The 22,266-nt window shown below is 49.5% G+C and overlaps 1 protein-coding gene across 3 annotated transcripts in view; it reads left to right on the forward strand.

The window, feature by feature from the left end:
- Nucleotides 1–20,774, forward strand: part of TRIO (trio Rho guanine nucleotide exchange factor) — a gene marked incomplete at its 5' end in the record, with an annotated part of 300,776 nt that extends 280,002 nt beyond the window's left edge. For 2 of the 3 annotated variants that reach the window (XM_081131178.1, XM_081131179.1), the window contains 16 exons: nucleotides 459–548; nucleotides 1,110–1,202; nucleotides 1,942–1,992; nucleotides 2,249–2,326; nucleotides 3,212–3,403; nucleotides 5,231–5,408; nucleotides 7,192–8,003; nucleotides 11,754–12,001; nucleotides 13,320–13,458; nucleotides 14,553–14,580; nucleotides 14,783–14,945; nucleotides 15,213–15,334; nucleotides 15,847–15,925; nucleotides 16,161–16,361; nucleotides 18,627–18,765; nucleotides 19,312–20,774. In XM_081131178.1, coding sequence (XP_080987304.1) covers nucleotides 459–548; nucleotides 1,110–1,202; nucleotides 1,942–1,992; nucleotides 2,249–2,326; nucleotides 3,212–3,403; nucleotides 5,231–5,408; nucleotides 7,192–8,003; nucleotides 11,754–12,001; nucleotides 13,320–13,458; nucleotides 14,553–14,580; nucleotides 14,783–14,945; nucleotides 15,213–15,334; nucleotides 15,847–15,925; nucleotides 16,161–16,361; nucleotides 18,627–18,765; nucleotides 19,312–19,860 — 3,162 coding nt within the window. In that variant the 3' untranslated portion in view covers nucleotides 19,861–20,774. Of the gene's footprint in view, nucleotides 1–458; nucleotides 549–1,109; nucleotides 1,203–1,941; nucleotides 1,993–2,248; nucleotides 2,327–3,211; nucleotides 3,404–5,230; nucleotides 5,409–7,191; nucleotides 8,004–8,544; nucleotides 9,046–11,753; nucleotides 12,002–13,319; nucleotides 13,459–14,552; nucleotides 14,581–14,782; nucleotides 14,946–15,212; nucleotides 15,335–15,846; nucleotides 15,926–16,160; nucleotides 16,362–18,626; nucleotides 18,766–19,311 lie in introns of those variants that run through there. The other variant, XM_081131180.1, reaches the window with a different exon arrangement.
- Between the last annotated feature and the right edge of the window lie 1,492 nt (nucleotides 20,775–22,266).

A 22,266-nucleotide genomic window follows, 5' to 3' on the forward strand; every position in this document is an offset into this window, starting at 1 on the left:
AGGGCTCAGGGACCCCAGGGGTGCACACGCCACACATGGAGGTTCACCAGATTGAGGATGGCTCACTGTTTGCTTTCCCGGCCTTCGTATTTGAGACTAAAGAGCTTTTCCACCCTACTAAGAACAGCCAGGCGTCCTGGGACCGTCGGCAGGTTTGAAGGGGTGGGAGTAGCTCCTCCTCTAATGTTAAGAACTGTGTTCCTTCACTGCCTCCAGTGTTTGCCAGGTAGAGTGAGGGTTATATATCCGAGGGAGCAATAAAGGAGGCCTGGTTTTGGAGCCACGAAGGAGAGGGCTGACCTGTGTCATGAACCTGGAATGTGCTCCCAAGAGTCTAAACCACACAGTTTTGTTTTAAGAACATTTCCTTTCTGAATGTGCTGAAATGTGCATGTGCTCTTATATTCTGATGAACTTCCCATTGTTTTAACCTGTCTGTTTGCCCTTTTCATTCCTAGGAGAGAAGGTTGCACATGTACATAGTTTATTGTCAAAATAAACCAAAGTCTGAGCACATTGTCTCAGAATACATTGATACCTTTTTTGAGGTAAGATCTAAGATAAAGACAAGTCTTTCTGAATCTCTTGTTGTAGTTGCTTTTCAAAACTTTAAATATTAATTGTTACCCAGGAATATTCGGGAAATTAACCTCAATTTTCAGAGTTCTGAACCTGTGTTTCTTTCCTATAAATTAGAAAAGTATGAATTCAATCTGTGATCACATCCCTTAGCATTCAGAAGACTGGGGTCATTGTGAAAATAGGGGTTTTTTTTAAAATCCATTTTAAACCCAAGGCTCATTACAAATTCAGAATAATTCATGATCTAAATTTTTATTTTAAAACTGAAATATATGTTTGAGTAAAAGAAGGCAATTGAAAGCAAGTCTTTAAATAAGCATAAAAGACTGTTTGAAAAACAGCTCAGAAAGGTTAAAGTGTAAACTTCGGACATTCTAAGAAGTTAGTATATGCTGGTTGGTTTTTGTGCAGCATGGCCTCTTAGTTCTTTTACTCTGGTGTAGTTAGCATTTCTGACAAGCGCAAGGACTAAAAAATTGCCCTTTTTTAAAGGACAACACATCTTTTTTTCTCCTTTAAAACCACAGGACCTAAAGCAGCGCCTTGGCCATAGGTTGCAACTCACAGATTTGTTAATCAAACCAGTGCAGAGAATTATGAAGTACCAGCTGTTACTGAAGGTAAGGACTCGCCGGGTGCACATCTGGTTCCAGGAGTTTTGTGAGATAAGACGCAGTCCTGGGAGAAGGAAGGGTTTGGCAGGTGAGGAGTCTTTTCTGTAAAAAAATTGAAAGCAGTCTTATTATTTCTGATTTTAAATATTTCAGAATAGGTTTTTTTATTTATTTATTTAATAGGACACCTCACACTGTTTTCTCAATTTTTCATTTACATCAAGTTCTGAATCAAAATGTCAGTGAAAGTGACCTTTTTCCCCCCACTACAGACCTTTGAATACTAACGATTTTTCTTCAGCTCTGTTGACCTTACATATTTTCTAATCCTGGAGCCTTGGGTAAAATTAAATTTTTAATCCCTGCCTGTTCCCTCCCTGTTGGCTCAGCAACAGCCCTTGATTGATTTAAATTCCTCAGCACAGCTAAAGGCATCGCCAGTTTTCCATGATAAAAGTGACATTTTAAATGTACTGAGATTTCTTTCACATATAAAAGTTAGAAACTGCCTCTAAAGAGAGAAAAGAGCTTGTTTTGAGCTGAAACAGGAACCCTCACCTGCTTAGATGGGGCTGGTCTGACTGCTTTTCTGCAGCTTGACATCTATGTGGGGTACCTTTTCCTTGTGTTACTGGGAGGGGAAAGAGAAAACAGCTAAAGTGTGAACCCAGTGCCTGGCAGTGATCAAAAGGTTCACTGCTGCTGCAATCATCACCTGCTCATGTCCTCTCCCTTTCCCTTGCAGGACTTCCTCAAGTATTCCAAAAAAGCCAGCCTGGATACATCAGAACTAGAGGTACGACACCCTGCTGGCCCACCCAGGTCTCCCCCAGGCTGTCCCCACATGTCTTGAAGCAGCCTGTCCTGAAGGGGCCGGTCCCTGGGAGGGGCTGCTGCAGCGGGTGACAGTGGGTCTTGCCACCACCTGGCTGTTTCCTCTGCACACTGGTGGGCGGGAGGGGGGGAACTTGAACTTGGAGATGTGGTTGGGGATTGGCACAGCAGCTTTTCCCCGAAAGAAGTTGACACTGACTGCTTTGTCCCGCCCCCAGAGAGCCGTGGAAGTCATGTGCATAGTGCCAAAGCGGTGCAACGACATGATGAACGTCGGACGGCTGCAAGGATTCGATGTAATGCACTGTCCCTTAAACCTGCCCCTCTGGCTTCCGTCACCTTCCCCTCCATCAGATTACTTATCTACGTGTGTGGGAAGCGGATCCTTTCTGCTTGGTTTTCTGTCTTCTCTCACTTTACCTCAACCTGGTTGATATTTTTCTCTCAACCCCTTTTTGGAGCATTTGATTTGCTTTTTGGGGCCTTTCTCTGCTCAAAGCCCAGCGTCTCGTGGAGGAAACAGACAAGACCCTGCTTTGCTCCTGGGCCCTCTGCTGCCCATCAGTCATCCGGAGCTTGTCCTCAGGGTCCCTGTGTTCATCTTAGTCTAACTAACTCTTCCCTGAGTCACCAGACGACTCACATTACATATTACCTGTTAGTATCCTCAAGGTATTTCAGAACCAGCAACTTTTTAAAATCTGGCAGCTGAGTGAGGAGAGGGAAGCAGGTTATTACCTGCTATTGTACTAGGGATTGGGGTTGAAGTTCTTTTGCTGTGGTTCTCAAAAAAGCACACGCAGAACCTCCTGGAGAGCTTCTGAAAACACGGATCCATGCATCTCTCCCTGGGTTCTGCCAGTGGATGCTGGCCCCGTGGGTGCAGGGACCGTGCCTGGAGAGCCACTCTTCCTGGGGGACTGGACACTTGAGGTCCACAATCAGTGTAATTGTAACTGAAGCCAGTGGCTTATACAGAAGATGGCAAGAATTTCATCGTGATAACTGTTCTCTTTGAGGCTAAGAACTCATGCTAATAAGAGAAAATTTTAAGCTCTATAAATTAATAGAAATAGGTAGGATTTTGCGGGAGGGACTCTAGAGAAAACAGAACTTCCTGTATCTCAACTTAGAATGCAACATTTGTTTCTCTCCCCCCACCCCCCATTTCCTCGTTTTAGGGTAAAATTGTTGCCCAGGGCAAGCTGCTCTTACAGGACACGTTCTTGGTCACAGACCAAGATGCAGGGCTTCTGCCTCGCTGCAAAGAGAGGCGGGTTTTCCTCTTCGAGCAGATCGTCATTTTCAGTGAGCCACTGGACAAGAAGAGGGGCTTCTCCATGCCAGGGTTCCTGTTCAAGAACAGCATCAAGGTAGTGCGTGCGTGTCTTCTCCTGTGCGAACGCAGCTGCCTGTAGCTCGGACTGACTGTCTCCTTTTAATGACAGGCCCTGATATTTTGTTTACTAAATATTTGGCACTTGAGAGCCTTTAGATTCACAGCACCCATCTCCTGTCTGCCTTCTCCAGTGGTGATGTCTTGCCATGCTTCTGTGTGACCACAGCCAGCCTTTTTCCCACGATGAAGACTTGTTGTCGCTGGTTTCGTGCTACAGAGTTCAGAGGCAGAGTTGGCATGTTGCTCTTTGACCTCAGCAGAGAGCTGGCCCTGCGGCCTGTTCTTTCCTGCCTTCCACAGGGACCCTCAGTGCATGGCGGGGGCTGCAGGCACAGACAGGACAGGCAGTCTGCCCTGGGGTGGCTTGCTCTCTGATACGAGAAAAAGACAAACTAATTGCTAATGGCCCTGAGTCCTGCTATAAAGGGGACAAGCCAAGGAACCAAGAATGAGATAGAGAAAAGCAGAAGAGGAGGCGTGGGGTCCCAGCAGATGGGAGATACAGTCAAACACACACACACCCAGTTCTTTCTGCCTCTGCAGCTGTGCAGGTCCCAAGGTCAGAAGGGAGACATACTTTCTTGTGTTAGGGTCGCTGCCCTAAGCTGACAGGGTCCCTCTTAGACTCTCCGAGCCCTGAGGCCTCAGCGCACAGGTTGATGCCACACCCTCTTCCATCCACCTCCCCATTCGGCATCTGTTGCCACCTCTAGCAGCCTCACTGGGTGCGCCCTCTTTGGCCTGGGGTAAGATCTTCTGCCCACCACACATGAGAGGCCTTAGAGCCAGGCAGCATGAAGCTGGGCTGCAGGCCCCCTCCTATCTCACACCACCCTCCGGCCCATCCCTCCCCAGCCATCCGAGGCGCCCCCATGGACATCACTGGGCACCCGTCCATCACCTGCACTTCTCACCCATTCTCTCCATAAGTCTCTTGACAGAAAATCACTCTCACCATAGAAATTCTCTTTATACGCTGATTTACATATTCTGCTTCAGGAAAATTGTTTTACATCATTTACATGCCATGTTAACTTTTACATGCCAAAATTAAAGTTAATACATGTAACTTTATAGCATGTGTTATATTAATCAAGATGTTTAAATGGTGTCATTTCCTTCCTGGGGAAGTGACAAACAGTGGGTCACTGTATAGGAGTTTTGAAAACAGGTAATCCCAGACCTACATTTCTAGTTAATTGTTCAAGCTACTAGTTAAACTCCTGGTAATCCCCATGTACCAAAGTGAGGTTGTTTCAATTTTTACCTAGAATGAAATTTACTTTGCACCTCACCAGTAGGAAAAAAATGTGCCTTATTTTCTTTTTACTGTAAAATACACATAACATAAAACGTACCATGTTAATCATTTTTAAGTATATAGCGCAGTGGCATTAAATACATTCACATGTTGAGCAGCCATCACCACCTCCCTCTCCAGGACTGTTTTCATCTTGACTAAAACTCCATACCCATTAAACACTAACTCCCTGTTCCACCTTCCCCAGGCAGGATAACTACCATCCTTTCTCTCTCTCTGAATTTGACTGCTCTAGGGGCCTGGTCTGGTGAAATCATAACCGTGTTTGTCTTTTGATGACTGGCTCCTTTCACTTGAGCTTAATGTCCTCCGGGTTCATCCAGGTGGTAGCATGTGTCAGAATGTCCTTCCTTTTTAAGACTGAATGATGTTCCATTTTGTGGAGAGACCACATCTCGTTCATCAACGTTCATCTGTTGATGGACACCAGGGTTGCTTCCACCTTTGGGCCATTTGGAGTAATGCTCTAATGTTTTCCAGGTGAGTTGCCTTTGCCTAGAAGAAAACGTGGAAAATGATCCCTGTAAATTTGCTCTGACATCGAGGACGGGTGACGTGGTGGAGACCTTCGTTTTGCATTCATCCAGTCCGAGTGTCCGGCAAACATGGATCCATGAAATCAACCAAATTTTAGAAAACCAGCGCAACTTTTTAAATGGTAATGTGTGCTCTGTCACAGGGCATGTTTTCTTTTCCTAATGTACACGTTTCTATTCCTTTTCTTGCTCTTGCCACATACAAATGATAATGACAGGCCTGGCTTAGCCCTCACTGTCAGGCACCATTCTCAGCACTGTCCACATATTGCTTCATTCCCTCTTCACAGCGACTCTGTGTGGCAAGTACTCCTAATCCCATTTTACAGAAGAGGAAGTCAAGGTCACGCGGCATTTGGGGCCACATAGCAATGAGCTTCCTGGGTGTTAACTCCAAGCTCCTGTCCAGATTGTAGAACAATCATATTTTACATTTGCAGTTAGAGTTAGATGTATGGGGTCAGGGGACGACGGTTCTTATGCGAGTAGAGCAAATGCAGTGAGATCTCTTTTAATGCGTTGTTAAGTGCTGTGTTAAATACCAGTCTGTGGCATGTAACTATTGGGAAATCTCTAAACTTTTACCTTCTCTCTTTAATCCTCACCTGAGGATATGTTTTTTATTTACTTTAGAGAGGGGGGAGGGGGGGGAGGGAGGGAGAGAGAAACATCGATGTGAGAAACATTGATCGGTTGCCTCTCGTATGCACCCCGACTGGGGATCGAACCCACAACCTGGGCATGTGCCCTGACCGGGAATTGAACCTGCGACCCTTCGATGCACAGAAGGACGCTCCAGCCAACTGAGCCACACCGGCCAGGGCGATCCTTCTTCTTTCAAGTAAAATGAACTGCCTCCAAATTGCCAGCATGAATCAGCCAAGCAGTTTAGTTCACTGGACCCTCAGTCTAGGTTACGATAATACCAGTATCAGAGGACTGGACAAGATCAGGAATGGAGCGGGAGCTCTGGGCGAGGCAGCACCCCTTCCCCTCCCCCTATTCTTGTGAGAGGCCATGGCAGACAGAGTTTGTGAAATGTCATTTGGCTCCAGGATGCTTTTCATACATGCCTCTGATGCCTCCCAGGCAGGAAGGGGACATGTCTGATTATTGTATTCTCAAAGGTTTTTACACTTCCAGAATTTGTGTTAGCGTTTCCATATATCTTATTTGGCCTGTTTCCTGAGGTTTCCTGCAAAAGATTGTGTAACAAACTAAATCACTATAGCTGGGAGACAGGTGGCTTCATCACCCAAGGGAGTTTGTGGAGCTTTCTTACATCCCTTGTCTCTCATGTCCAATCTGCAAAATAGAGGTGGTCCATGCCCCCACCTCCTCCCTGGTGACCAAGGCATTCCTCAGATCCCAGCCAGGTTCTTCTTTGCGGCAGCTGGACTAAACGTTCCCCCACGCAGGAGCCAGCTGGTATCTGTAAAGTCCCAGGCGAGTCTCCCTGGCAGCACGGGGCCTCCCATTGACACTGGCAATTTGCCAATTTGACTCCTTTCCACTTGGCAGGGAGGCTGAGGGTTTGCTTGCTGCTCCTGGGCAGTTAAAGCCTCCCGCACCCTGTCCTCATTCACTCTGTCCTTCTGCCCCCTTCACCTCCTGCTCCCGCCCACTCACACATGCCTGCTTCTCTCCATGGAGTCCGTTTACCTTGTTCATAGACAGACGGTAGCATTGAAGCCTTTTCCTTATGGTGGGTGGTGTCCGTCTGCTGCCTCCAGGGTGGGCCAGTGCTTACAGGTCATGAGGAGGATGGTGATGGATTACCCTACACCAGCAGGGGGGTCACAGCCAGCACTCCCATGGATTACACCACTTTCCTTTTTCTTTGACCCGTGACAATACTTTTCTCGGTGCACTGATTTTTTCTACTCTGTCTTGCATATTTTACAGCCTTGACATCACCAATCGAGTATCAGAGGAACCACAGCGGGGGCAGCGGAGGTGGGGGCAGTGGAGGCGGGGCCCCCAGCGTTGGCAGTGGTGGCAGCAACCACAGCAGTGGCCCCAGCAGCTGCAGCGGCCTCCCCAGCTCAAGCAGAAGCAGACCCTCCCGGATCCCCCAGCCTGTCCGACACCACTCCCCTGTGCTGGTCTCCTCTGCAGCCTCAAGCCAGGCAGAGGCAGACAAGATGTCAGGTATGTCCACTCCCGGCCCTTCACTGCCTCCTCCCAGCAGCAGCCTCACCCTGGAGGCCGGCCCCAGCCAGCTCAGCAGGCACCCCTCCAGCGGCCAGTCCGAAGGTCCAGAGAGAGAAGCGGAACAGATCCCCAAGATGAAGGTGATTGAGAGCCCCAGGAAGTCCACTGGGAACACTGCAGGTGCCAACCAGGATGGAAATGCCAAGGAGGCACGGGCCCACCCAGAGGACGGCCGCTCGCGGGGTAGCCTGGGCTCCCTGCCCCTGGGAAAGCCCAGGCCCGGGGCTGTCTCGCCGCTGAACTCTCCTCTCTCCACCATGTTCCCTTCTCCACTGGGCAAGGAGCCCTTTCCCCCCAGCAGCCCCCTGCAGAAGGGGGGCTCCTTCTGGAGCTCCATTCCCGCCTCCCCCGCCAGCCGGCCGGGCTCCTTCACCTTCCCAGGGGACAGTGACTCCCTCCAGCGGCAGGCGCACCGCCACTCAGCGCCCAGCAAGGACACAGACCGCATGAGCACGTGCTCCTCGGCCAGTGAGCAGTCCGTGCAGTCCACCCAGAGCAATGGGGTAAGAGCGCCTGGCAGCCTTCGCCCGCCCGCCCCACTGCCTCTGTCCCGCCAGCTCTTCTAAACCTCCCGTCGCTGCCGCTCCGTACTAACTCCTGGCTCTCCGTGCCACACTGCAGTAATCAACTCCTCCGGTCCTCTGTGCACTGACCACGTAGACGCACATGTAGCTCTGTGTGTGCGTGTCTGCCGCCTGCAGGCCTGGACGGGCCCCAGCCCGAGCCCACACCAACACCTCCTAACCCCTCCTGCTCCAGGACGGCGCTGTTCTCATCTCTACTAACTCGCTCTCTGCTTTGTGTCTCCTTAATGTGGGAAAGCCGATCATTAACCTTCTGAATGCATCATCTGTACGTCTTTTCCGTTTTCCGACCAGCAGACTCTCTGGGAACTTCCTTTTTGTCCCTGCCTTCCTCACACACGTTTTTTTGAGGGGTCAGTGTCCCTGCTGTCTACCTCCTATTTAATTTGAAACCTATACTTTATAAGCTTTTTGCTCATTGCTTGGTCGTGCTCTTTTACGCCTTAAATTATCTTTGCAGCATTTTTGACTCATCTGCTGAAAATAAAGCCCTCAAGAAAACTTCCAACAGCTTCTCAAAGCAAACTAAGCTGACAAAATGGGGGGAAGGAATCTCTCCAGTGGAAATATTTGCTCCCCCCACAGTTTCACTCTGGAAGAGAGAGACTGCTTTAGGGCTTCTGCAGATGGGGCTCCTGCCAGCAGCTGGAGCAGAGGCCAAGGAGGCTGGCGTGGGAGCGTGTCGGCATTCTGTCCAGCAGGGGGCGCAATGCGGACTGCAGCGCTCCGGGCATCCTCACCCTCATTTTGCCTGTCACCTCTGTTGTGATCTCAAGCAGAAGGGTTGCTGTGGTGGGTTTTCCCCCCATTTTGTGGCCTCACTCCTACCCAACTGATTCCTACACGGTAGAGGAGGGCCTGACCCTTAACACCTTCCTGAAGGCATGCGTGAGGGGATACAACTGTTCTAATGAGTGTATGTTTGATTGCTTTATAAATTTTTAAATACATTTCCCTAAAAGGGTGTGTGTCTCTCTTTATAAAAAAGAAAATCTGGCTTATGCATGTCTGTCTCTCCTCTGAACTTCTGTTAATTCCTGTTCGGGTCGACTTGCCTTATCCTTTCCTCCTATTTGTTGTTATGTATTTTGTGAAACTCTGTATTTAATTGAGGGAGATGTTAGGAAATGGGTCTTGGTACATTTATTTACCCTGAGTCTTATTCTCGAACACAAGTGGTCGGGCAGGCATCCTCTGCAGTGGCCATCGCCAGTATCCGTGTCACGGGCACCTTCCCGCGTCCTACAGAGTGCTGGGCCCCGTTGTCAGGTCTGCAGTGCTCCGTATGCAGGTGAGCGTCAGAACGCGCTCGGTCTCCGCCGGAGGAGAAGGTGCAGAGGGCCCAGTGATGCGCCTCGTTGAACACGCAGGTGCAGCCTGTCTCACAGCTGTGACCGCTAAGAAATCAGCCAGGGAGCAGCACGTGAGCCCATCTTCTGCGTGGGCTCCTCACTTTCCCCTAAGCACCCAAGAGTTCTCCGAGCCTGTGTTTCAGAATGAACGCCCAGGGGCTCCAGCTCAGGAGCCTGTGCTGGTCTCTGGGTGCCCGTGATGCCCACGCACAGTGGCACCACCCGGCTCCCTCCCGGGTGTTCACTCTGAGACAAAGGCACCGTCACGTGTGGCACATCATCATCCAGCCCGGCGTAGGCTGCAAAAGTTGCCTCTTCTGCCTCGCGCTTTTTTTATGTGGCAGGTAACATGGAAATTTTGGTGAGTTGATAAGTGAGAATGCCTTACAGAAACAAGTGGCCTCAGGTGGGGATTTGGCCCCTGGACTCAAATCTTTCAGTTAAAAGGAATCGTTGCCCGGCCCCTTGGCTGGTTGGCAGCTGTCTCCTTCCTCTTGACCACTTCTGTGGAGCTGTCTGCGGTCACAGCCAAGCAGTTGTGCCTAACCCATGTCCCAGGTTCTACTTCCTCCTCTCTCTGGGCACCTTCTGGAAAGTTCTACAGAGAACAGGGATGGGTGCGCCAGCCCCCAAGTGTGGATGCACAGCCTCCCTGCATGCGTCCACCTTGGCAGCAGTAGAAGTGCGGCCCTGCCTTTCTCAGGCCAGGTGACGCGTGCGCACCCCGAACCTCCCGCTCCGTGAGGGGTGATGATGCTGCCCACTGGCGAGGTGGTTGAGAGTAAAATTAGATGGATTTTAGATGCCTAATACTTAGCCTGGTAATAGGAAGTATTCAGAAAATACCAATAGCTATTATGATTGTGGGAAAATACTCAAATTATGAGAGGCAGCTGTGCCACAGAGGTTGCTTTTTGTTTATGTTTTGTAGTAAATTTGGCTTTTTAATCCCAAAACTATTGACTGTTGCTATATAATCCAGAACACTAAAATACACACTAAAAGGATAAAACTGTATAAATGAGTATGCACAGGCCAGAGCTCAGCAAGGACCGCGCAGGCTTCCGTGAGGGGCAGGAACTCACAGCAGTGCCCTCGATGAGACAGGAGTGACAGCTCGGCCCTCCAGTGTGTTCCATTTAAACATCCCCACGGTCTAGATTCAGAGCCTGGCCTCCGGATTTCCAGTGTGCTGGCTGGTTGACAGCGGTCAGCCATCTGCCCCGGCCATCCCGACAGTAGCCCAGGACTGACAGGCGTGTGGCAGGGTTGTCTGACAGTCACATCTGCACTGACCCAGGATCTGTCCCAGGCATCCAAGAGCCCAGCAGAGGCCCAGGGATCCACGCACGTCTAGACGGCCTCATTGGTGGAAGCCTCTGAGAACAGGCCAACGGGAGCAGGGCACCCGGTGCCTTCCCCATGTCCCCACTCTTGATAGAGGGAGTTGAGCAGGATATAGCTCAGCATTTGGCAGTGGTCTCAGCTCCCTCCTCCTACTCCCCTGGAATAAATAGGTCACTTGGTAGATGACAGCCTGGGACAAATGACAAATACTGCCGTTTTGTCTCCTACTTGCCAGCCAGTACCACTCAGCTTGTGGGCCCGGGTAGGTGGCCTTCAGAAATTATCGTCGTCTTACTTTTGCCGCCTTGCCTCATTGACTGAGTTACTGAATGTGTATCGAGTGCCTGCTGCGTGTCAGTCGCGGTACTGGACACTGAAGAAGACACAGTAGTGACCCCAGGAGATCGGGTGCTGCTGGGCTGCAGGATAAGTGTGGGATCGGCTTTCACTGGCGAGGGTCTGTTCCCGAAGCTTCAGTCTCATGGCGGCCGGCGGTGGTCAGAGATCTTCTGTGGTGTTGTGTTCACGCAGCAGCAGTGCCTTTGGGACACCTGAATCGTGAGGCTCAGGCAGTGGGCTGAAGGGCTGCTGTTGACAGCTCTTAATAACGCTTTTTAAATGAGCATGGTGGTCACAGTGGCATTCCTGTGACGTAGGGGTAACGAGTGTGGCATGAACACGAGACCTGAGCCGTTCCTCTGAAGGTGCAAGGAGTCGGGGCTAAAATGGACTGAAATAAAAGCTTCCAAATGCAAAGTATCATATTGCACTGATTTTTTTTTTTAGATTGTTCCTAAATTGCTTTCTAGAGAAACTCTGGCTTTCAGTTATTGAAAAAGCACAAAGGTAGCTAAAGAGAGTCCCGCGTGTGGTGAGCCGTGCCCTGACCCACGCTGACGAGCGAGTTCACGTTACCAGCCTCATTTCAGGTCCCCTCTGCCTTTTCTTCTTTCCGTCTCTCCCTCTACAGAGTGAAAGTAGCAGCAGTAGCAACATCTCCACCATGCTGGTGACACACGATTACACGGCAGTGAAGGAGGATGAGATCAGCGTCTATCAAGGAGAGGTCGTTCAGATTCTGGCCAGCAATCAACAGAACATGTTTCTGGTGTTCCGAGCCGCCACGGACCAGTGCCCCGCAGCCGAGGGCTGGATTCCAGGCTTCGTCCTGGGCCATACCAGCGCAGTCATCCTGGAGAACCCCGACGGGACCCTCAAGTGAGTGCCTGGGGGGCAGGGCCCCAGGAGGCTGGAGCTCACTGAGAGAGAGCCCCGTTCCTCTCTCTTAGTTCAAGTTCCTCGCCAAGCACTGCATGGACCCCCAAAGTGAAGATGGCCTTCCATCTCAGACTTGTTCTGTGGGTCCTTCTAATTACCTGCACTCACGCACATGACTTTTTCGAGGCACTAGAAAGACCTTGATGATATTTTAGCCCCTGGATGTCGGGAGGCAGGGGACACCTAACTCATTCTTGGTGTACATCAATGAAGCTACTCATTCTGTACGCTGCAGGTAAAGATATAAAGTATCTTACCTTATGTACACTGGAAGGTTAATTCAGTGAAGAAACTTGAAAACAATTTTTCTGCATTAAGTATTATTTTAAAAAAGAAAACTGAAGTGCTGGATTAAATAAAAAACTTCCCTCTCCTTGAATATCTCTGGTGGTGGTCAAGGCTAGCCCATAGCTTCTGGGAAGCATGGCACCCCAGTCCCAAGCTGTGCATCTGGGCTCAGCTCAAGCCCCTCATCACCCCCCTCACCCACCCCCAGGGAGGCCGGGCTTGAATTCAGGCTACAGAGAGTGGATCTCCCATGACAATCTCTTGTCTTGTTTTTCCTTGATACACAGAAATATTTTATTCTAGTACATTGGTTAAGAATTCCAATTTTATACTTTGTTTCCTCCAAAAATATTCTTAGGCCCTATATTAGGGTTCTCTAGAGAAATGGAATCAAGTGTGTGTGCGTGGAGAGAGAGAGAGAAGGAGGTTTATGATAAGGAATTGGCTCGTGCGGTTATGGAGGCTGACCAGTCCAAATCTGCAGTGTGGGCCAGCAGGCTGGAGACCCAGGGAGCTGATAGTGCACATGAAATCTGAAGGCATTCTGCTAGAGTGTTTTTCCTATTGCTCAAAGAGGCAAGTCTTTTTGTTCTAGTTGGGCCTTCAGCTGATTGGATGAGGCCCACCACTGCATGAAGAGCAATTGACTTTACTAATTAAAATGTTAATCTCATCCAGAAACACCCAGAATAATGTTTGACCAAATTGCTGATCATCCAATGAAGTTAACCATCATAGGCACCTTTGTATTTTAATCCTTAAAATTTGATTTAAGCAAGTGTTGGTTTTATCTCCTGGTTATTGAGAATCACAGGAAAGTGTTCTTAGCAGAGATCACTGTTACTGCAGTTTTCTCTGCCACTATCATGCCTGCATAAGTTGAGTAGTCCTCTTTTCTCCAGCGTTTTCTGGAATCATTTGCTGAACATGGGAAAGGCAGAATACGAACAATGCATTAATTTCCCCCTAGGAAGTCAACATCTTGGCACACAGCACTCCGTTTAAGGAAAAAATCTGAGAAAAAAGATAAAGACGGCAAAAGGGAAGGCAAGTTAGAGAACGGTTATCGGAAATCACGGGAAGGGCTCAGCAACAAGGTATCTGTGAAGGTGAGTACAGGCATTTCCCGGAACCCGTGTCAGAGTCTGTGTCGTTCCTGGGCGGCAGGAGGTGCTGGCGCTGGCCCCAGAGCATTGTGGAGGGAAGCAGCTCCTGACCAGGGCCCCAGGCTTGCTTGGCAGCTACATGCCACCCACCACGCCGCCTCCCTCTGCCCCGCCGGCAGATCCTGTGGGGCTTTGCAGAGGGCTCTTGGGGATGGTGCTGGCTGGCACAGGCACACGCGTGTATTCTAAGGAGGCAGGTATACACGTGGACACCTCGCCAGGTGCATGCCTGGCTTTTACAAAGGGCACTGTTAGGTTTCCAGTAGAAGCAGAGACTAGATTCTCGGAAGCAGACAGTGCAAAGCAGCTGTGGCTCAGACTTCCTTCAGTGCCCTCCTCAGACCACAGGGGAAGTGACTAGATGCCGAGGAACAGGTTCATTCACTCTAGCAAATTTCCCTAGCTCACCCTGCCTGGTGGCTCAATTGGTTGGAGCATTGTCCTGTACCCCAAAGGATTGTGGGTTCGATTCCTGATCAGGGCGCATACCTAGGTTGCATGTTCCATCCCAGGTCAGGGCACTTATGGGAGGCAACCAGTCGATGTGCCTCTCCCCCCCCCCCTTTCTCTGAAAATCAATAAAAACATATCCTTGGGTGAGGATTTAAAAAAAAAAAATTACTGGCTCCAATCAGCTTCACTCTTTATAATCTCATTGCTTTAAGTGGGGGGATGGGGGGTGCCTGGAGAAAAAGAAAATACCCCCTAATGGGAATCTGGGGACCCTGGGTCAGGACACAGGCCACTCTGCAGAAGGAAGGGGTCCAGGGATGGCTGGACTCAGCTCATGGGATGGGAAAACTGTACATCTCTGAGTTTAAGCAGCACTTGTGTTTCAAATTCACCCAAATTCTTACGACAGGAAGCTTCACATGTGTTTAAAGGAGTGAAAATGTGGTTGATTGTGAATGAAATGGGGCCAACTAAGTCATAGTTCTGCTCTTCTTTCAACAATAATTGTAGCCTTGGAATGAAAGTCCTGTATCTCAAAATAGGCTGTGTTTTGGGTTAATACCTGTGTGCTTTTTCCCTTTCAGCTTCTCAATCCCAACTACATTTATGACGGTGAGTGTACAGTCGTTCCTTCTGGTCTTACAGGTTGTGGTCCAGGGGCATGTCTCAGAACACTCAAGCATAGCCTGGGGAAACGGGTTTTCTGTGGAGCTCCTCAGGCAGCACCTGAGGTCCCATCTATGTGTTAGGGAAGCTGTGGGGGGCGTGGGGCGCAGCTCAGAGGACCCACAATCCTGACTCCTTTCTCCTGCAGTTCCCCCAGAATTCGTCATTCCCTTGAGTGAGGTCACGTGTGAGACAGGGGAGACCGTTGTTCTTAGATGTCGAGTTTGTGGACGCCCAAAGGCCTCGATCACCTGGAAGGGCCCTGAACACAACACCTTGAACAACGACGGCCACTACAGCATCTCCTACAGGTGAGAAGGCTCACTCACGGGTCGGTTTCGCAGGCTAGTGTCACTGTGAGCGACATCATCGAGACCCATGGTCGCCTTTTGCACTAGGACACTGCCCATGGGGAACATTTCATATCCGGGTGTGCAACTAAAATTAAAACTGCATTTGAAATTCCTCACCAGTCCTTGAGCTCCTACTTTTCTGTGACCCTGAAGGAGAGAGGTTAGGGGCTGCCAACTGGGAGGCTGGGCCTTTCTGACACAGCTTTGTTCCCACCTGTGCGGCAGTGACTTGGGAGAGGCAGCTCTGAAGATCGTCGGTGTGACCACAGAAGACGACGGCATCTACACGTGTGTCGCTGTGAACGACATGGGCTCCGCCTCGTGTTCGGCCAGCCTGAGGGTTCTAGGTGAGCCGCACTCCTGAGCTGAAAACTCAAGTCTAGAGTCCCCCTGCCCCCAACACGGCCAGAAACATAGGACAATGTGTCACTGTGGGCCTTTCAAACAAGAGCTGCAAGCAGCAAACTGCATTCTCTGGGACGTCCCAGGGTGGCTGACCTCTGGGCACCGCTCACAAGGTCAGGCCTCTGACCACAGCCATGGTCACTTGAGCCTCTGGGTTGGAACAAGGTGCCTTCTGTGCTCTGAGTTCTCAAAACACATTCTTGTATCCAGTTTCTCTTTGGTATAATTACTCAGTTCACGCTTTGGCTCCAAGAGTCTAAGTTGGTTCGTGTGGATACCAGTGAAAGGGAAGTAAGGGAAGGCGGAGTGTGGTTGAGGCCCCTGCATGCTCTGTGCCTGTCTCGGACCCTAACATCCTTTCTGGTGGGTGTGTCCTCCTGTCCCTTCCTTGAGCTCAAGGTCTGTAGACTTCTTTGCTGCATAAACGGAGCTCAGGGCAGGTGCTCTCTTACAGGTCCAGGGAGTGATGGGATCATGGTGACCTGGAAAGACAACTTTGACTCCTTCTACAGCGAAGTGGCTGAGCTTGGCAGGTACGATCCGGAGCCCCTCTCAACAGAGCAACAGAATGGGATGTAACTCACTGTAGCAATAGACTAATAAAGAGAAACTGTGTGTTTGCCAGCATTGGAAGTTATAGGTATTACATTTGCAATGCAACCTGTAAACCCTGTTCACTACTAAACATTGAGGATGTAACAGAGACATTCGCAGTTTAGGTTCCAAGAGAATTTTGACCCAGTGCCACATTTTCAACCTGTTTTCCAGGGGCAGATTCTCTGTCGTTAAGAAATGTGATCAGAAAGGAACCAAGCGAGCCGTGGCCACTAAGTTTGTGAACAAGAAGCTGATGAAGCGTGACCAGGTCACCCACGAGCTTGGCGTCCTTCAGAACGTCCAGCACCCGCTCCTCGTCGGCCTCCTTGACACCTTCGAGACCCCCACCAGCTACGTCCTGGTTTTGGAAATGTGTGTACACCCAGACTTTCCTCCTCTTTGTAACCCTCTGCCTCAACTTCAAGTGTTTCATTGTGGTTTCAGGTAGAAATCAGGATTTTAGGATCCATAGAACTTCTAAAATATATGTCTACTTTCAGACAACAGTTTTAGAGCTTTCCAGTAAATGTAGAAGGAAAACAGTCTTTAGTATGTGCTGTCCCATGAGGGAGCAGCAAGCCTAGCATCACCATCCAGCTCCTGCTGGGTCTCAGCCAACCTGGAGACGCTACCTGGTCCCTAAGGGTGCTGAGAACTCCAGGCCTCTGACGATGCACACCCTGGGGTAGGCTCCCTACCTCCTGCTCTGTCTGATGCTTCAGGCATTAAGCTCAGCACCGGGGCCAGTCCTGCCCTTCAGAGCTCCTGCCCACCCCCGCTGAGGGGTGATTAGAAGTTAGGGTTGGGAAGATGCTCCTCGCCCAAAGATCACCTTCTGGAGGGTCACCTCCAACCAGAGCAGCCCCACTGGTCCCTGAAGTACTGAGCCCTGTGGGCCATCTCAGTAAATGGTTCAGTCATTTCAAAAGAAAGAGTGTAAGAGCTGTGAGCTGAGAGTCCTCCACTGGGGCAGTTTTGTCCCATAGGGGACATTTGTCAGTATCTGGAGACTTTTTAGTGTCACAACTCAGGATAGAGGTACTACTGGCATCTAGAGGGTGGGGGCCAGGGATGCTGCTCATGTCCTGCAGGGCACAGGACACCCCAACTATCAGTAAGGCCGGCACTGGGAAGCCCTGCCCCTAGAACATTCTGGTCTGTGACACATCTCAGCATTTACTTTTTGTTTAATCCTACTCCTCCTTTTTAGGAGGCGTTCTTATTTTCTGCTTCTTGTTTTTTTTATTTAAGAATTTGTTAGTGCCTCCACCCCGCAGCCTTCAGAGGGCAAGGCTGACGCAGGGCTGAGTGGCACCAGCAGGCCTGGGAGGGGACGTTTCAGGAGGGTCTGCCTGCCCAGGGCTGCGCCACCAAAACCTCTGCTGGAACGTGGTCGTCATGGGCCCGCTCAGGCTGTCTCTGGAGTGGCAGAGCTGTCAGGTGGTGGAAGGGAGGATGGCAGGCCCTCGCCAAGGCTGATCGTCCTGTGCAAGGGGCGTGTCTGTGGACGCGGGGCCTCGTCATCCTTTAAAACCTCAGCTACTTCAGACAGTTGTTGCGGGGCTAAAATGATGTCCAAGAAGAGACCTGGCCCCTGTGGGCCTCGGTGCCTGGCTGGGTCCTTTCTAGCCCTAGAGCATGATTACTAAGAACCGCCTATCTTCCCTGGGGGTTTTCGCAAGAACTGTCCTGAAGTCTTCGTCAAAAATCTACAAGACCTCCATTTCTGGTTTAGAAGTTTCGGTGCATTTAGCTGTCAGTTCTTTTTGATGGGAAACTAAATGTTTTGGTCTCACCATAGCGTTAATAGGATTTATCTTCATAAAATTACTATCAAATTCTCCTTGATTACTCTCCATTACCAGACAAGTGGCTGGTCTTCCTATAAGTTTCTGTTTTGAAAACAAAGAGGGCACCATAGACCAATGTTCATAAAGGCCGGAGCCACACCACCTCATTGCAGCTCCAGCCTTCACTTAGGAGCTGTGCGACCTTGGGAAAGTTACATACCTTCTCTGTGCCTCCGTTTCCTCGTCTGTAAAATAGGGACAATAAAACACTCAGAGGATTAAGTGAATTGATAGAAAGCATTTCGTCTCCAGCACATGGGCAGCTCTGTGTAAATGTTTTTTATTTATTTTTATTTATTTTTTGTATATAAGTTTTTCTTAAATATTCGAAGTGAATTCACAGAAGGAAGACTTTCGAGACCATCGTGCAGCACTTACTATATTGCCTTATTGTCTGCCTCCACTTACATCATCTGTACCCATTATACAGATGGTGATACTAAGGCTCAGGAGGGTAGTATCACTTCACTCCCTCCTTCAGCAGATTCCCACGTGGTTTCTGCACATCCTGGAGGTGGGGTTTGAGTGGAGCCAGCTGGGTGGGAGCCTCCCAGTTTCCTCTAAGGGTTGAGCTGTCCTGACCCCCACATGCATCTCCACAGTGATGTTAACAAGAAATCACCCTCTCGATCCAGCCGTGCTTTCAGGTGGAGGTAGAGTCCTGAAACGCTGGTAGAACATTAGCAGTGGGGCACAGAGATGGTGTGTGTGTTTTGTATCAGATCAGAAAGGCCTCCAAAGTGACCCTGCACCGTGATGACAATTGAACACCCTCCTACCTCTGCAGGGCTGACCAGGGACGTCTCCTGGACTGTGTGGTGCGATGGGGAAACCTCACCGAAGGGAAGATCAGGGCGTATCTGGGGGAGGTTCTGGAAGCCGTCCGATACCTTCACAACTGCAGGATCGCACACCTGGACCTAAAGGTGAGTGGGCTCCCGGGACAGCATGTCTGACCCCGGCTTGGCCACGGCCTACAGGAGCCTGTTTCCTTATTCTCTGAATCCAGGCCAGGTGCCCCAGGGGGACTGGGGACACGTTGGAGGGCACTGATTTCCAATCTCTGTTTTTGTAAGAGTTTGCTTTCAGTGATATGAGCTTCATACATTTCATGAGATTTCTGGAAGTTCTGAGTTTTGCTGGCCTGGTGGGCTGGCTCCGTGCTGATGGAGGAAGGAAGGGCGAGTATTGCTCTCAGTGCTGAGAGGGAAAATGAACACCCAGCTTCATAAACGGGCATATTTAACCCACTCACTGCTTCACACTGACCTCCAGAGAGGGCTGGTCTAAGCCACATCGCGGCAGCGACGCCTCTGTTGCAGCTCTTCCCTCCTCCCGCGGGCCTGCGTGCTAAGAGCGTCACCCTGTTTTGTACTTGAACAGCTTGTTTCAGTCGACCTCACAGGCTCTGGTGAGCATCAGGTTAAGGTTCAAGTTGATGAAAATGACAGTTGCCTTGTCCTGTCTTCTAGCCCGAAAACATCCTGGTGGATCAGAGTTCAGCCAAGCCGACAATTAAACTGGCCGACTTTGGAGATGCTGTCCAACTCAACACCACCTACTACATCCACCAGTTACTGGGGAACCCCGAATTCGCAGCCCCCGAAATCATCCTTGGGAACCCGGTCTCCCTGACCTCGGATACGTGGAGCGTTGGAGTGCTCACATATGTACTTCTCAGTGGCGTGTCCCCCTTCCTGGACGACAGCGTGGAAGAGACCTGCCTGAACATTTGCCGACTAGACTTTAGTTTCCCAGATGACTACTTTAAAGGCGTGAGCCAGAAGGCCAAGGACTTCGTGTGTTTCCTCCTGCAGGAGGACCCTGCCAAGCGTCCCTCGGCTGCGCTGGCCCTCCAGGAGCAGTGGCTGCAGGCGGGCCATGGCAACGGCAAAGGCGCGGGCGTCCTCGACACGTCCAGACTGACCTCCTTCATTGAGCGGCGCAAACACCAGAACGATGTTCGACCCATCCGTAGCGTTAAAAACTTCCTGCAGAGCAGGCTTTTGCCTAGGGTTTGACCTGTCCTGAAGTTCTTTCTCATTCTCTTTCACCTGCCAATCAGCTGTTAATTTGAATTTCGAAAAGAAACACGAGCCAACACAACTGCTCAGCTGCCGTGCGTTCATCGTGTGAAACTCGCGCTCCGAGCGAGCTGTGCTCGGCGTGCTGGGGACGGGCTGCCAGCCGTGCTGGGGTGGAGGACCTTCTCTTGCACTCTGAGAGCGGAGACAGCAATGCTGTGTCACAGTCTTTTATTCAGGTTTCTGCAAAAAATAAAACTTTTTTAAACAAACACAAGTAGAATTTTGCAAATTTAACATTTTACAAGACTTATTCAAGGAAATGAAATGCCTATGTTCAACCACTGGTGTTAACGAACAAAACAGAGATATACCGGACACCTGGGGAAGACTCACCCCAGCGGAGGCCGTCCCCCCAATCCGGTCCAGAGCTTGGCATCCACCTGGCTCTGAGCTTTTCCAGAGGCCTGGTCTGTGCGTGTCTCTTGGGGACGCCAGACTAGGCTTCTGCAACGTGCATTCAACCTCAGACTTTTGCATAAAAATAGAATGAATTGTTTTGCTCTGATGAAATGTAGGCCTTACTTGTATATAAGACTGGTCCTGCCTTCAGTCTGTCCTTTCCCCACCTGCCTTTCTCCCACTCCCTGCCCTCTGCCTGGGCTTCCTTTGGGGGTCAGAGGGTTCTGCCCATCCACTGTGGACATCAGGTTGGGCACTGCCCCGCTACCCCACCCCCAAACCGTCAATCAGATTGTTGAGCAGTATACAGTCAAATGAAAATACTGTAAATGCACTCATTGGGGTTTTTTTGGTTTTATTTCATATCATGTGCAATGTTGTGGCTTTAACATTTTATGCAACTATTTATGAAGACCTCTGTTGTACCTGTAATAAATATATAGAAAAAGCACATACTTCGTACGGTGAGCTTTATGGTTTTGTGTGTGTGTCTGGGGTGGGGCGGGGGGTGGGGGATCACAGCCCTGTGCCATTCGTTCAAGGAGACTTAACTCTTCGTGAAATTTGTCAGTTTTTGAGGACTGTAAAAAGTGATTTCATACTCTGAATATAAAACTGGATAATAGGGTAATGTTTTAAAATTTATTATGCTATTATTCAGAATGCCAAAGTATTATTATTTTTTCCCAAAATCAGTCTGGACATTTACTACTTTTTAGACTTTTTGACATTCAACTTTCTGTACAAAAATTGGCTGGACTTTGAGCTTTTGGTAAGAAATAAAAGCCAATTAAGCACTAGCAGCCTTGAGGCTGGCGTCCCATGTCTGCGTCACTGTGGCAGGATTAGCGCTGGTGTGGGGAGGCCTTCAACAAAGACGCTGGGTATCTGGGCATGCTTGACGTTTTCTGGATGTCTTTTTATCTTTATTGTGTGAAATACACTAAAACAGAGTCCCGCCCGCTTCCCAAGCCAGACAGACACCTGTTTCTTGAGCCATAAAGTGGCGTAGTTAAGCTTTGCAACTTCCAATGTATTTTATTTATTCTTTTGTTGGGTTTTGTTTGTTTGTTTCTTGTAAAATTGTACAGAAACTTTTTAAAAGAATTTGGATTCAAAACTGGATGTGTATTCGTAACCTCACAACTTTTATTTGTGTATTGTTTCTTTTATTATTTCAGTTAAATTTTTACATTATTTTGCATGTATATTTCTTTGTACAGAGACCTTACATGTTTACACAGTATGATGTGATGTAAATATTTTATTTTGCCATCAGTTATTTTAAAAAATTAAACATATTTGCCTGATTTTTGTGTTAGGCCTTTTATTTAAATTGATCACTGTTGAATCAAAAAGAAAGAGGTATCTGAGGGAGAGACTGAAGGATTGGCCTCTCATGGGCCTGGGGTGGGAGACTGCAGGGGGGAATATTGTGGATTGGGAATCGGCTGAACACAGCCAGAAATGGGAGTTGGTGAGGCTCCTGCAGACTGGTTCTCAGAACCCAGACATATAGTGTATAAACCAGAATGTCAGCTATTCACAGGGGGGCTACACTGGTTGGAATATCTAAGGTGCCCTGTTTCTTGATGGATGTAGAATCGGAGCAGAGGGAATAAACATCCCGATGGATTGAAGAGAACCAAGCGCTTAGGTTCAAGCACCAGTGTTCCGAGCAAACCAAAGATCCTGTACCTGTGAAGACCCCAACCCCACAGGGCATCACCTTGTCCTGGGAGACGTGAAGAAGACTCATTTCATCTGTTTGCTGAAATCCTGAAGGTAAGACAGGCATGAAAGGACAGTATTTGCCCTGAGACCCTAAGCCAGGGCATGGGACACTTACTTTCCCTAATGCACCGATGGCTTGGTGGGCTCCTGGGGGACAGAAATGCAAGGTTGGTTTCAGTCCACTGCAGCAGCACTTGAGTGTGGTCT

The sequence above is a fragment of the Miniopterus schreibersii genome (genome assembly GCF_964146895.1).
Source record: "Miniopterus schreibersii genome assembly, chromosome: 3".
NCBI lineage: Eukaryota > Metazoa > Chordata > Mammalia > Chiroptera > Miniopteridae > Miniopterus > Miniopterus schreibersii.